The sequence below is a fragment of the Tarenaya hassleriana genome, unplaced genomic scaffold (genome assembly GCF_000463585.1).
Source record: "Tarenaya hassleriana unplaced genomic scaffold, ASM46358v1 Cleome28, whole genome shotgun sequence".
In the NCBI taxonomy this organism is placed as follows: Eukaryota; Viridiplantae; Streptophyta; class Magnoliopsida; order Brassicales; family Cleomaceae; genus Tarenaya; species Tarenaya hassleriana.
Window position 1 is genome coordinate 328,662 of NW_010966021.1, and position 11,707 is coordinate 340,368.

General features: G+C 43.5%; 3 protein-coding genes and 1 long non-coding RNA gene across 7 annotated transcripts; all 4 read left to right on the forward strand.

Moving 5' to 3' along the window:
* The first annotated feature begins 18 nt into the window (after positions 1 to 18).
* Positions 19 to 2,227, forward strand: LOC104817706 (probable L-type lectin-domain containing receptor kinase S.7). Its single transcript, XM_010546975.2, has one exon. It carries the CDS (start codon positions 19 to 21, stop codon positions 1,999 to 2,001), a length of 1,983 nt encoding a protein of 660 aa, XP_010545277.1. The 3' UTR covers positions 2,002 to 2,227.
* Positions 2,228 to 4,310: 2,083 nt separating this feature from the next.
* Positions 4,311 to 6,031, forward strand: LOC104817708 (RPM1-interacting protein 4). 2 transcript variants are annotated; one of them, XM_010546977.2, is made up of 3 exons: positions 4,311 to 4,539; positions 5,597 to 5,782; positions 5,892 to 6,031. In XM_010546977.2, exons 1-3 carry the CDS (start codon positions 4,534 to 4,536, stop codon positions 5,934 to 5,936), a joined length of 237 nt encoding a protein of 78 aa, XP_010545279.1. In that variant the 5' UTR covers positions 4,311 to 4,533; the 3' UTR covers positions 5,937 to 6,031. The 2 variants fall into 2 exon arrangements, with proteins under 2 accessions (XP_010545279.1, XP_010545278.1); XM_010546976.2 differs by having other exon boundaries at positions 4,313 to 4,539; positions 5,594 to 5,782.
* A 643-nt stretch (positions 6,032 to 6,674) lies between these two features.
* LOC104817709 (WEB family protein At5g55860) lies at positions 6,675 to 10,043 on the forward strand. 3 transcript variants are annotated; one of them, XM_019203041.1, is made up of 3 exons: positions 6,675 to 7,085; positions 7,690 to 7,902; positions 8,064 to 10,043. In XM_019203041.1, exons 2-3 carry the CDS (start codon positions 7,732 to 7,734, stop codon positions 9,852 to 9,854), a joined length of 1,962 nt encoding a protein of 653 aa, XP_019058586.1. In that variant the 5' UTR covers positions 6,675 to 7,085; positions 7,690 to 7,731; the 3' UTR covers positions 9,855 to 10,043. The 3 variants fall into 3 exon arrangements, with proteins under 3 accessions (XP_019058586.1, XP_010545280.1, XP_010545281.1); XM_010546978.2 differs by having other exon boundaries at positions 6,676 to 7,111; XM_010546979.2 differs by lacking the exon at positions 6,675 to 7,085 and adding an exon at positions 7,133 to 7,217.
* A 307-nt stretch (positions 10,044 to 10,350) lies between these two features.
* Positions 10,351 to 11,707, forward strand: LOC104817710. The gene is made up of 3 exons (XR_772555.1): positions 10,351 to 10,984; positions 11,073 to 11,573; positions 11,641 to 11,707. It is a non-coding gene; the product is annotated as an uncharacterized LOC104817710 (long non-coding RNA).

Sequence of the window (11,707 nt, forward strand, 5' to 3'; positions counted from 1 at the left end):
TCCCGGGTTGTGCTCATCATGTCTCCAAGAAAGCTTCTTGTTCTCTACTTCTTATGGATGGTTCTGTCCATGGCGAAATCTGAGAATGTGGACTTCACCTTCGACTCCTTCACGATCCGGAACCTCACCTTCCTCGGCGACTCCCATCTCCGAAACGGCGTCGTCGGACTCACCCGAGAGCTCGGCGTCCCTTCCTCGAGCTCCGGCACCGTCATCTACAACACTCCGCTCCGTTTCCACGATCCTGACTCCAACACCACGGCGTCCTTCTCCACCCGCTTCTCCTTCTCCGTCCAAAACCTCAACCCCACCTCCTCCGGCGACGGCCTCGCCTTCTTCCTCTCGCCCGATAACCAAACCCTAGGTAGCCCCGGCGGGTATCTGGGCCTTGTTAATTCCTCGCAGCCGATGAAGAATCGATTCGTCGCGGTCGAATTCGACACGAGGATGGATGCCCATTTCGACGATCCTAGTGACAATCATGTGGGTTTGGATGTCGATAGCTTGAATTCCATCGCGACCGTCTCGTCGGAATTCGATCTGAAAAGCGGGAAATGGTTCACCGCCTGGATCGATTACAAGAACGATTTGCGTGTTTTGAACGTTTTCTTGGATTACTCGGACACCGAGAAGCCAGAGAAGCCTCTGTTGTCTGTGAACATCGATCTTTCTCCTTTCCTGAAGGGTGAGATGTACGTAGGGTTCTCCGGCTCAACGGAAGGAAGCACCGAAGTCCACTTGATCGAGAGTTGGAACTTTCGGACATCTGGGTTTGTCCCATTGAGATCGAAATCCCATCCTCATAACGTTTCAGACAGCTCTGTGATCCCGGAGATACCCATATCTGGTTCCACCGGCAAGCACCATCGAAATCTCGGCATTGCATTTGGTATCTCCGGTCCGATTTTCTTCTTTCTGGCACTTTCTGTTTTCGGCTACGTATCCTTGAAGAAATGGAAGGGCGTGAAAGCAGAGAAGGAGATGAAAACAGATCTAATAGCCGGACCAAGAGAGTTTAGCTACAGAGAACTGTATGGAGCGACAAAAGGGTTTCACTCGAGCCGGGTCATCGGCCGAGGAGCATTCGGGAATGTGTATAGGGCCGTGTTCGTTTCCCTGGGCACGACTTCCGCCGTGAAGAGATCCAGACACTCCCACGAGGGCAAGACCGAGTTTCTCTCTGAGTTATCGATCATAGCTTGCTTGCGTCACAAGAATCTGGTTCAGCTTCAGGGATGGTGTTCTCAAAAGGGCGAACTCCTCCTCGTATACGAGTTCATGCCGAACGGAAGCCTTGACAAGATTCTGTACCAGGAATCCGAAACTGGAGCTGTCTGTCTTAACTGGTCACACAGGCTGAACATAGCCACTGGGTTGGCTTCTGCTCTGTCGTATCTCCACCATGAATGCGAGCAGCAAGTGATCCACCGGGACATAAAGACGAGCAACATCATGCTCGATGCCAACTTCAACGCCAGGCTCGGAGATTTCGGACTGGCCAGGCTGACGGAACACGACAAGAGCCCTGTCTCCACCCTCACGGCAGGAACGATGGGTTACCTCGCGCCAGAGTATCTCCAGTACGGAACCGCGACCGAGAAAACAGACGTATTCAGCTACGGGGTGGTGATTCTGGAAGTGGCGTGCGGGAGGAGGCCGATCGATAAGGAACCGAGCGGGCAGAAGACGGTGAATTTGGTGGATTGGGTCTGGAAACTGCATGGCGAGGGAAGGATCGTCGAGGCAGCGGATAAGAGGCTGAAGGGTGCGTATGGAGAGGAAGATATGAGGAAGCTATTGCTCGTAGGGTTGAGATGCGCTCATCCTGATAGTAACGAGAGGCCATCGATGAGTCGTGTGTTGCAGATTCTTAACAAGGAGGTCGAGCCTTTGCCGGTCCAGAGGATGAAACCGACATTGTCATTCACCTGCGGGTTGAGCCTTGAGGACATTGTTTCAGAGGAAGAAGAAGAAGAAGAAGGAGATGACAGTACTGTGTAACTGTATAACAGCGTGTATCTTCTTGATTCTTTTGTGTTTTTGTTGGTTGTTTGATTCGTTTCATTCGTTTTGTAACACTCTGATTTTTTTTTAGTTCAATGCTGTCAAATTGAACTTGTTAGGGTGTCTGATTCACGAAAGCTTTCCGATGATTCAGGAAAGAAAAACCTTGTCTGAATGGCTTTTGATGCAGAACGAAAGTGATTCATCAGACAAACAAAAAACCCAGTTCAGTGTCTCCTTTGAGAGTGAAGAACTGAGAAAATGGAAACTGAAAACGAAACATTACCGATTACACTGATGTTTCTGTGAATCCTCGTAGGTTATAACCCAGAAAGCTCTGTTTTTTTTTTGCTCGTGATGAATCTGAGAGGAAAGCACGCACGAGCAGCGTAGATAGATGATGACAGAAGCAAAGAGAGCACACTCCCGACAAGGGTAAAACAGTCCTTTTGCCAATCCCGGGTTGTGCTCTCTTTCTTCTGTCAGCATTTTTCTTCCTCTTCCCCCGGCGGAGAGGAGAGGAAGACGAAGAAGGTGGAACTGTGGCGTGCGGCTTAAGTAAGAGGGAGAGTGGTGGGGAGAGTTTATATAGAGAAGGGCGACTGGCTGTTCCCGGTGACAGGTGGAGAGAAACCGGGTGTTACCGGTGATGAAAGTGAAAGAGACACGAAGATGAGATTGGTACGTGGTCCCGAGATCACACTATCGGACTGGAAGTTTCTACAGAATTAGAGATTCTCCCGTCAAACTCTTTCGCTTTTTAATTGCTTCTTCCAAATTCCTTAGCTTTCTCATTTGTCATAACTATTTATTATTATTATTATTATTATTATTATTATTATTATATTGTTTCCTATTTTTGGAAAATCGTAATCGTATGAACAAAGTGCAATTTTAGGGAAAAGACTTGATCAGACTTGTTGGAGTGAGACATTGTCACACATTTATGATGCATAAATTCCACACCCCCCATCACTATTTCCCGTGCATTATTATTGATGAGGTCATAGATTCCTGATTTCATTAGATTTTGAATTTTCTAAACAAATTAATGATTTTTTAATCCCTTTTTTTATGGTTATTTAAATGTACTTAAACATACAAATTAAAACAAATTTTGTTTCTTATTTTCAAATATATATATATTAGATTGGATGAAAGTGATTTGGAGAGGATGAAAAATGATGCAAAAGAACATAAATAGGAAGATTTCATGTACCTGACGAAGCCACGTGACTGAGTGCGTAGAAGAAGAAGTAATTCACGTGACCGACGACACTGTCCCATCCCCACGCGCGTGGTAGCGACAACCCCACAACTTGTTGCTTTCACCTTTTTCATATATTATTTTTGTGGATATGTCATCTATACTAGGCTAAATCACAGCCGTTCATCACACGATCTGTACCGTCGAGAATGCCACGTGGCACATTCATTGAAACGGCCTCATTATTTTGGGCTTATATCAAAGGCCCATTTGAGATGAGTACGGGCCGCCTGAAACCTGGGCCCAAAATGTATTAACCGACAGGAGGAAGCCATGCCCGGGGTTCTCGAGCTTAATTTCTTCCAGAAGCAGGACAATAGCTCATATTCGTCTCATTTCTTCGAATTTCAGATGTGTTTCTTACATGGGTTCCTTTTGAAATTCCAGAAAACAGTCGAAACTATGCGATTCTACTGTTCGCGAAGCGTTTTGGGGTCTGGGTCTGTTTATTCCACCAAGCATAGAATCTCTGGACTGTATTTGTTTTCCCGGGAAAATTCGATTCATTTCCCAGGAAAATGGGTGTGGTAGTGAAGCCATTGAAGCTCTGGTGGAGGAGGGAGAAAACCCCTATCGAGATCCTTTGCTGGGAATCTCTGTGTCGGAGGAGACACGAGAACTGGCCTGTTGGGGTTGTGTCTGATCCATGGACTCATAGTTTCCAAGTTCGTGGGGAGACAGAATCTAACATTTCTTCAGTTTCACAACTGGTTTTGTTCGATCTTTCAGTCTCCACTCGTGAGCCTCTCTCTCATATATATATATATATATATATGTATGCATGCTAATGTTGACGTTAACAAGCAGGTGTGATGTCTATTTATCCATTTAATTGAAGATTAATTAAGATATAGCTGTATAATTAATTATCACAAAATACAGAAAAAAATGTCGCACGGTTTGAACAGCTACAGCACGATAAAACAGCGCCAGCGAGTTGCTGGCTTTGCGTCCGTCTCACCCAACATATGCCCTCCACTCATTCCGTTTGCCAGCTCATCTTTCCGTTTAGTTCGTAGAGCGGCCTGAGCCACGTCACTGCTGATGTTGCACTAACGCCGTTATATATACCGTCCCGGAGACCGCACCGAAGAGAGAGGAAAAGAACAGGAGAAATTCTCTCCATCTTTTTTTAAGCGCAGTTTCTCTCTCCCTCTCTCTGAGCGAAGAGATTTTCTCTCACTTTCCCTCGTTTTCTCGGCGGTTTTTAATCCTTTCCCGTCGTTTCCTATCCTCTGAAAAGTCTTCCTCCCGCAGACGCCATGTCGGTATGTCGAATCTCTACTGGCTCTGGTGTGTTATTGAGCTGCTTTTTTCATCTTCGAATTTAACTTACTCGTCTGTGAAATTAGTACTGTTTTGGTATCTGGACGCTGTGTTGATTATGATCGGATTGTTTACTGCGATCGATTTTGTCGCGGTCTTCGATATACGAGACGAAGATAAAATAATTATCGGATATATACTTTGATCATGATGAGCTCCTATCTCTTGCTATTTGTTTTTTTTTTCACTTTGAGAATCCGATCTTTCATTTTTTTTTTTCCTGATCCTGCTCGATGAGCTGTACCAGGGTGGGTATGGTTGCTGCAGTTACGGGTCCACAATGGAGGAGTTCTCTCGGTTTTGCTGTGAGTTTAGGGTCCCGATTTAGTTAGATTTACGAGGAATCGAGGATAGAATTGAAGTCGGATCATATCTAAAAAATGGAGAATACAAAGTATGGCCTCAGCTTTGTATCCTAACTTGGTTGCGTCGAATTCAATCGAGATCGAAGTGACATTATTTTGTTGGAAATGGGGAAATTGTTGTTTGTTTGCTGATGTTTGAACATGGATATGGTAAGCTTTTGACTTGTGCGTGTCTTATGATTCAACTACTTTTGTCGGGATTTCAAAACTCCATGACCATGAGTTCGGCTTTTGTGGGAAGCTTTGCACCGAAGGGCTCAAAAGTTTTCCTTGACGCTGTCTGTTTTAACAGTGTTGTGTCAAGTCTCCTTGTTATCTTGTCTTTGTCCAGTGCTCTTGACTCGGCACATAGATTGACATTTTCTAGTTAAAGCTAAGCCTTTTTGCCCCATGCGAGAGAACGATGATGAAAGGTCCGAATGCAAATAGTCCTGCTTTGGGTTGTCAGCTGCTTAGCATGGTCGTGTTCTTTTTCAGGGCTTCAGACCAACATTAGAGAAGAGCAAAACCTCCCTTGTTGACTAGACTTAAAATTTAACATGATTTAGAAGGGGAGAGGTTTCACTCTTGAGTTTGATTGATCTTTGTATCGTCATGCATTCATATTGTATCAAATTTTGTTATTTCTTAGCAGGACAAAGGTCGTCCCCTGCCGAAATTCGGTGAATGGGATGTCAATGATCCAGCTTCAGCTGAGGGTTTCACAGTGATATTTAACAAGGCCAGGGATGAGAAGAAGACCGGTGGCAAACCTGAATCACCCGGTAAAGCCACCGATACTCATCTTAAGCCTGGCACTGATCCTACTAAACCTCCTCCTGTAAGTTTACCTCTCTCGCCATCTCATAACATCACTTGTTGAATGAAGCTCTCTATCTATTCACTTGGATTCTTCCTTTTATTTTTATAAATGGTTCATGCATTTTCAGAAAAAATGGCTTTGTTGCATACAATCTCCATCTGTGGACTCTTGACATTGGCAAGGTCTTGCGCGTTCGAAATGCTTGCACATCTAAAGCATATGGATGTTCTTCTGTTATTTATTTCTCTTCTTCCAACATAAGTTCCTAGATGTTGGGAGACTGTGGCAGATTCACGGATGATTCCTTCTTCGAAGTTGTGTCTTTAAAGTGCTGTAAAATCATGTTTCCACGGGATTGGATTAAAAAAAAAACGGGAAAAAAACAGAACAGTGATTGTGTCTATATATGTATGTAATGATTTTTATGGGGGGTTTTCCACTAGAAGCCGACCTGTTTCTTCCTCGGCTGTCTTTCATTTCACAGTTTATGTATCATTACATGCTGTAGAGCTTCTGGTTATTCTTTAATATATATGTATATATGTGTGTGTATATCCCTCGCTGATACGTATTCAAAAGTTACACACAGCAGGATTTAATATTATTATTATAAAAAAAACAAAGATGATGATTCAACGGAACCAATAAATCGCAACAGACAGATAGAGATATTTTTGTTATTATATAATTTACTGTACATGAGCCCATATTTGTTGAAAAGCAATTCAACAAGAAAAAAATCATTGTCAATATGATCAACCTTGGAGGCATGTGGTCCATTTCACAGGTACCATTATGTATCATCGCTATGTAAAAATGAATTGCGGAAACAGGATATATTATTATTCACCGTCCATGCTGATACAAAATTCCACAGGTGACCAACCAGAAGCTGCCAATTGTCCACCAAAAAACACATCCAACTTTGTCCCTTTCTCTCTTTCTCTCTCTCTCCACGGACTTTTGCTGATACAGAAAAATCTGTTCTTTCAGACTTCACCTCTCCCGAAGCTCGGAACCTTTTTCCGTTCATCATTCTCTTCTCGATTCTATACTTAGGGGCGTTGTTCTTGGTTGAGATCCGGGAAAACTATCTCCCCAGAAAAAGGGTTTCTTCTGTTTCTCTTTCTTTTCTCTCGCTTCCAGATTCTTTCCAAGAATTTCTTGCGCAACTTCGATTTCTCGTTTCTGGGTTTCGTTTTTGGGCTCGAAAGGCGAGAACTTTCCGGGAAAGGAAACGAAGACCGTAAGGAAATCGATGCTGATCGTCGCTGACTCTGAAATATTTCCGTCGGCGTAAAGTGGGAGAAAAGCTTCTTAGGTTGTGGTTCCTTCCCGAGTTTGACGGTATGATTATTTATTGAATTTTTTGCGATCTGTGCCGTGTTTGTTGTAGCGATTCTGGTTGGGGTCGAACTTTCTTGTGCGTCCAGTTTGATCAGATCAGATAAAGGTGAAACCTTTCGTCTTTGATTGTGTGATAATACGTTCTTAGGGTTTCGGTTTGTTTCTATTTCTGTCAACATTACATGACTTGTCCTATTTGTAGAATCCTCAGGAAAGATCGAGGAGAATCCTAAAGTTCGTATGAGTCACTAATTTTCATGCCAGCTTGGATTGGAGTCTGTCTATGGGGCTGTGTCTTGAATTTGAACCAGAATGGAATTTGATGGGATAACTCGTTGTATAGTGCATAGGAAAAATGCTTAAAGGAAGAATTTTTTCACTAAGAGTCTGATCCTGATGAGTTGATTATGATATGTAGAATGCTAAATGACATAATTAGTTAGTGGGTTACCGTAGTTCTTGATGTAGATTCGATTTAGCCATTTTTATCTGAACTTGAGTTTATGAACTCTGGTTTCTGCATAGGGATCTCATCAATCTGAATTTCGAAAAGTTTGCATCTTTCGTGTTTGTGCCAGGTTAATGTTGGAAAAGTCTGAAGCTTTATAAGAAAATGCAATATGGTCGCTAAGGGACGCCGAAATTCCACGGGGTCTTCCAAAGTGGAGGTAGGGGAGATAGATACAAGTGCTCCTTTTCAATCGGTTAAAGATGCGGTCACTCTTTTCGGCGAAAGTGCTCATTCCGGTGAAAATCCCGTCATCAGAAAAGCGAATCCTCAATCTGCAGAGGTATAATTTCTTCTTGTTTTTATCGTGGATAAGCTTTTGTCTTCCTCTAAATGGTGTAAGAGTGTTGAATTAGTTAACGAGGTTAATCCTCGTGGTTTAGGAGAGAAACTGTATTTACATGCAAAGTGTAAAACAATGTTAACTCTTCTGTATTGGTGCAGAGAGTTTTGGCTAAGGAGTCACAGCTTCACTTGGCACAGAAAGAGCTGAACAAGCTAAAGGAGCAGCTTAAGAATGCCGAAACAACAAAAGAAGAGGCCATGGCTGAGCTCGAACAAGCTAAAAGAACAGTCAACGATCTTACTTGCAAGCTAAAAGTGGTAAATGAGTCGAAAGATTCAGCAATTAAGGTGACAGAAGCTGCAAAGTGTCGAGTAAAACAAATCGAGGAAGCAAAATCAGGAAGCATTTCTCCATCCAATGATGCCCAAAAGCAGGACATGGAAAATGTCGTGGAACGGTATGGGACAGTGCTTAGTGAGCTTGATATCGCGAAGCAAGAACTGAGAAAAATCCGTCAGGATTCAAATGAGATTTCGGCAACAAAGACTGCTGCTATAAACACAGTAGGGGAGGCTAAGAAAGTGGTTGAAGCTAACTCTGAGAAGATTAGAGAGCTCAGAGAGGAAATTTCTGCTGCTAACGAATCTGTTGAACAGGTGAAGCTTGCGTGTTTGAAAGCGCAGAAAGAACACGCTCGAATATTTGAGGAGAAGGATGTTCAGAGGCTATCGTATAAGGCTAGAATGGAAGAGTCTGCAAAGAAATTGCTCGATTTGAAGAATGGGTTTGACCCTGAACACGCGAAAAAGCTTGAATTGCAGCTGGCGGAAACTTATACCGAGATCAACTCATTGCAGAAGCAAATGGAGAATGCAAAAGCATCGGATATGGATTCAGTGAGGAGTGTGACTGTGGAATTGGATGATGCAAAGGAGTCGCTTAAGAAACTCGTTGAAGAAGAGAAATCCTTACAGGAATTGATCGAATCTCGCAAAACAGAACTGGAGAATGTGAAGAAGGAACATGATGAGCTAAAGGGGAAAGAAGCTGCAACAGAATCTATGGCTGGAAATCTTCATCTCAAGCTAACGAAAAGTAAAAGCGAGCTTGAAGCATGCCTTGCAGAGGAATCTAAAACGAAGGTTGCTTTTGAAGACATGATGTCAACCCTCAATCAATTATTTTCCGAGACAGAAACCGCCCGACAAGAATCTGAAGAAATGAGAATCAAGGCCGAGGAGCTGAGGAAAGAAGCTGAAGCTGCACATGTTGCACTCGAATATGCAGAGCTAGACCTTAGGGTTGCTCTAGACGAAGTTGAAGAAGCGAAAGCCTCCGAAACAAGAGCCCTTGAACAGATAAAGTCCATGTCTGAAAAAACCGATGCTGCACGTACTTCGACGTCCGAATCTGGTGGCCAGATCACAATGTCTCGGGAAGAATTCGAGTCATTGAGCAGAAAAGTCGAGGAATCTGACAAGTTAGCCGAGATGAGAGTGGGAGCTGCATTGGCCCAAGTGGAGGCAGTGAGAGCGAGTGAGAACGAGGCCTTGAAGAAGTTAGAGATGGCCCAAAAGGATATTGAGGGTTTAAAAGCTGCAACCCAAGAGGCTCTGAAGAAGGCAGAGATGGCGGAGGCAGCCAAGAAGGCAGTGGAAGGAGAACTCAGAAGATGGCGTGAAAGAGAGCAGAAGAAAGCAGCCGAAGCTGCATCCAGGATTCTTGCAGAAACCGAGAAGGTATCTACCTCACCATCGCCTCACCATCACAGAATCACGGCACAGAGACCTGCAGAGAGAACGGTTGAGATCCGGAAACTGGAAAAGGCCAAAACTTCAGTCGTCTCAAAGAAAGTTCTTGTACCGAATCTGAGTGGAATCTTTCAGAGGAAGAAGAATCAAATCGAGGGAGGATCTCCTTCTTATCTTCCTGGTGAGAAACCCATCTGATTTTGATTCTGGTTTGAGCTCTGTTCTGCGGTTACAAACTTGTTTAAGAACAGCAGAATTGTATGTGTCTGTGTGTGTTTGTCAAAGATGGGTGTGTGGCTTGAAATCAGAGCAGCAGCAGCTTTGGATAAGGAGAAACATGATTTTCTGTAAATTTGAGTCAGAGATATTTAGGTTGTTTTCATTTGATTGCTTTGTGGTGAAAGTTATTTTCTTTCTTACATAAGCTTCAACTTTGTGTGTCGACAAAAACAGAACAATGAAAAAAGAGCAAACTTTGTGTTGCTAATGTGATATTTTTTTCACTCGAGAGGACACAGGACAGGACACTCCAAGATAACCGGAGATATTGCAACCAGATCCACCCGGTTTAGATCGGTTTAAGTACTGACCCGGAGATGATTGTATTTGTATCCAAATTATACCGGTTTTGGTCGGTTTAGTTACCGACTGAATTCGAGTAAGCATTAACTTGGGACTTCTCCCATGGCACTGGAACTTGAGAGATCTTCCTCTTCCTCCAAAACTTGAACTTTCCTTCGGATTCAATGGAAAGTGGTAGAGATAGAGAAGACCCTTTGTCATTTACAAGCAACCCATCGGCGTCGTCTCCGACAACCTCGACAGCTATGTCGGCGAACTCACCTCTCATTCTGGGAGCTTCCAGAGCGAGAGCTTGCTCGGTGGTGGTGGAGAGAGCATCAACGATTCTGATTTCGGACTCCCCCGTCCAGATTTCCGACTAAGCCAAATCACCGGGTCCGTACAGTTCTACGACAGGCATGTCTTCTTGTGCTACAAGAAGCCCTCCGTCTGGCCCGCAAGAATCGAAGCGGCGGAGTTTGATCGGTTACCGTGGAAACTCTCCGCCACCATGTCGGCGAAGAAGGGCAAAATGAAGAAAGATGTAATAATCTTCTTCACTTGGCGAGATTTATATCTCATATACCAGATGAAAGCAATTCTGTTTTTCCAAAGTTATTGGACTAATCTTCTTGCTGAAATATCATCGATATTGATATCATTCATGAACTCTGTCTTGTCATCATTCATGAACTTTTTCTTGTTGTCTAGCTTCCTGTCTGATAGCTTTTTGCCACTGGTTCACAGACCCAACTCACGGTACACAGGTAAGTAGTGAAATTCTAACCGGAGATCTATACTTGCCTTTGTCTTTAGTGGTGGAACTTGATCTTTTGCCTGTTTCAACGAATGCAGAAGGCTGTCTCATTTTGAAGCGGTGCTTGTGAAGGATAGCGAATGGTTTCCGGGAAATCCAGAATTCCTTGAAGGCTCATATGTGGGCCATCACTGGTTAGTAGATTCAGAGAAGAAATAGAATTACATGTTCTTCGAGATAAAGTATCGGTCAGCCCATGTTCTCACATTAGTGCACACAAATTCGGTGGAAACGTTACCATCTATTAAAGAACCGATGGGGAAGCCGCAGGGCACTGGTAAGAGTTCAAGTTTCCATTTATTTGTAAATGGAAGTTGAGTGCAACCATTCATATTTATGACAGGTTGGCGGCTTGAAAGTTAAATAAAAGCTACACCGGAAGTTCTGTTCTGTGCAATGTCTGATTGATATCACCCTGTTTTTGAACTGAGGACTGAGTCATTCTTGTTTCTAGGTATGTGAGTGTGACTCCAGATGATGTGCCTGTTTTGTTGGAGCAGCACATCTGCAAGGGCGAAATTGTAGACTTGGCTATGGAGGTAAGATCATGATTTCCTCAATCTCCATATTCCTCTGTATACATTAGAACTGTGTTATAACATTCAGGGGTGAAATGGGTCTATCGGGGAAGAGCCGAAGAAAACTCAAGAACAAAGGATCCAGTCAAGCGGTT

Coding starts and splice junctions, on each gene's coding strand:
- LOC104817706 (XM_010546975.2), top strand. CDS start 19: ATGTCTCCAAGAAAGCTTCTTGTTCTCTACTTCTTATGGATGGTTCTG.
- LOC104817708 (XM_010546976.2), top strand. Junction 5,783..5,891: donor ATCCTACTAAACCTCCTCCT/GTAAGTTTACCT, acceptor ATGCATTTTCAG/AAAAAATGGCTTTGTTGCAT.
- LOC104817709 (XM_019203041.1), top strand. CDS start 7,732: ATGGTCGCTAAGGGACGCCGAAATTCCACGGGGTCTTCCAAAGTGGAG. Junction 7,903..8,063: donor CGAATCCTCAATCTGCAGAG/GTATAATTTCTT, acceptor GTATTGGTGCAG/AGAGTTTTGGCTAAGGAGTC.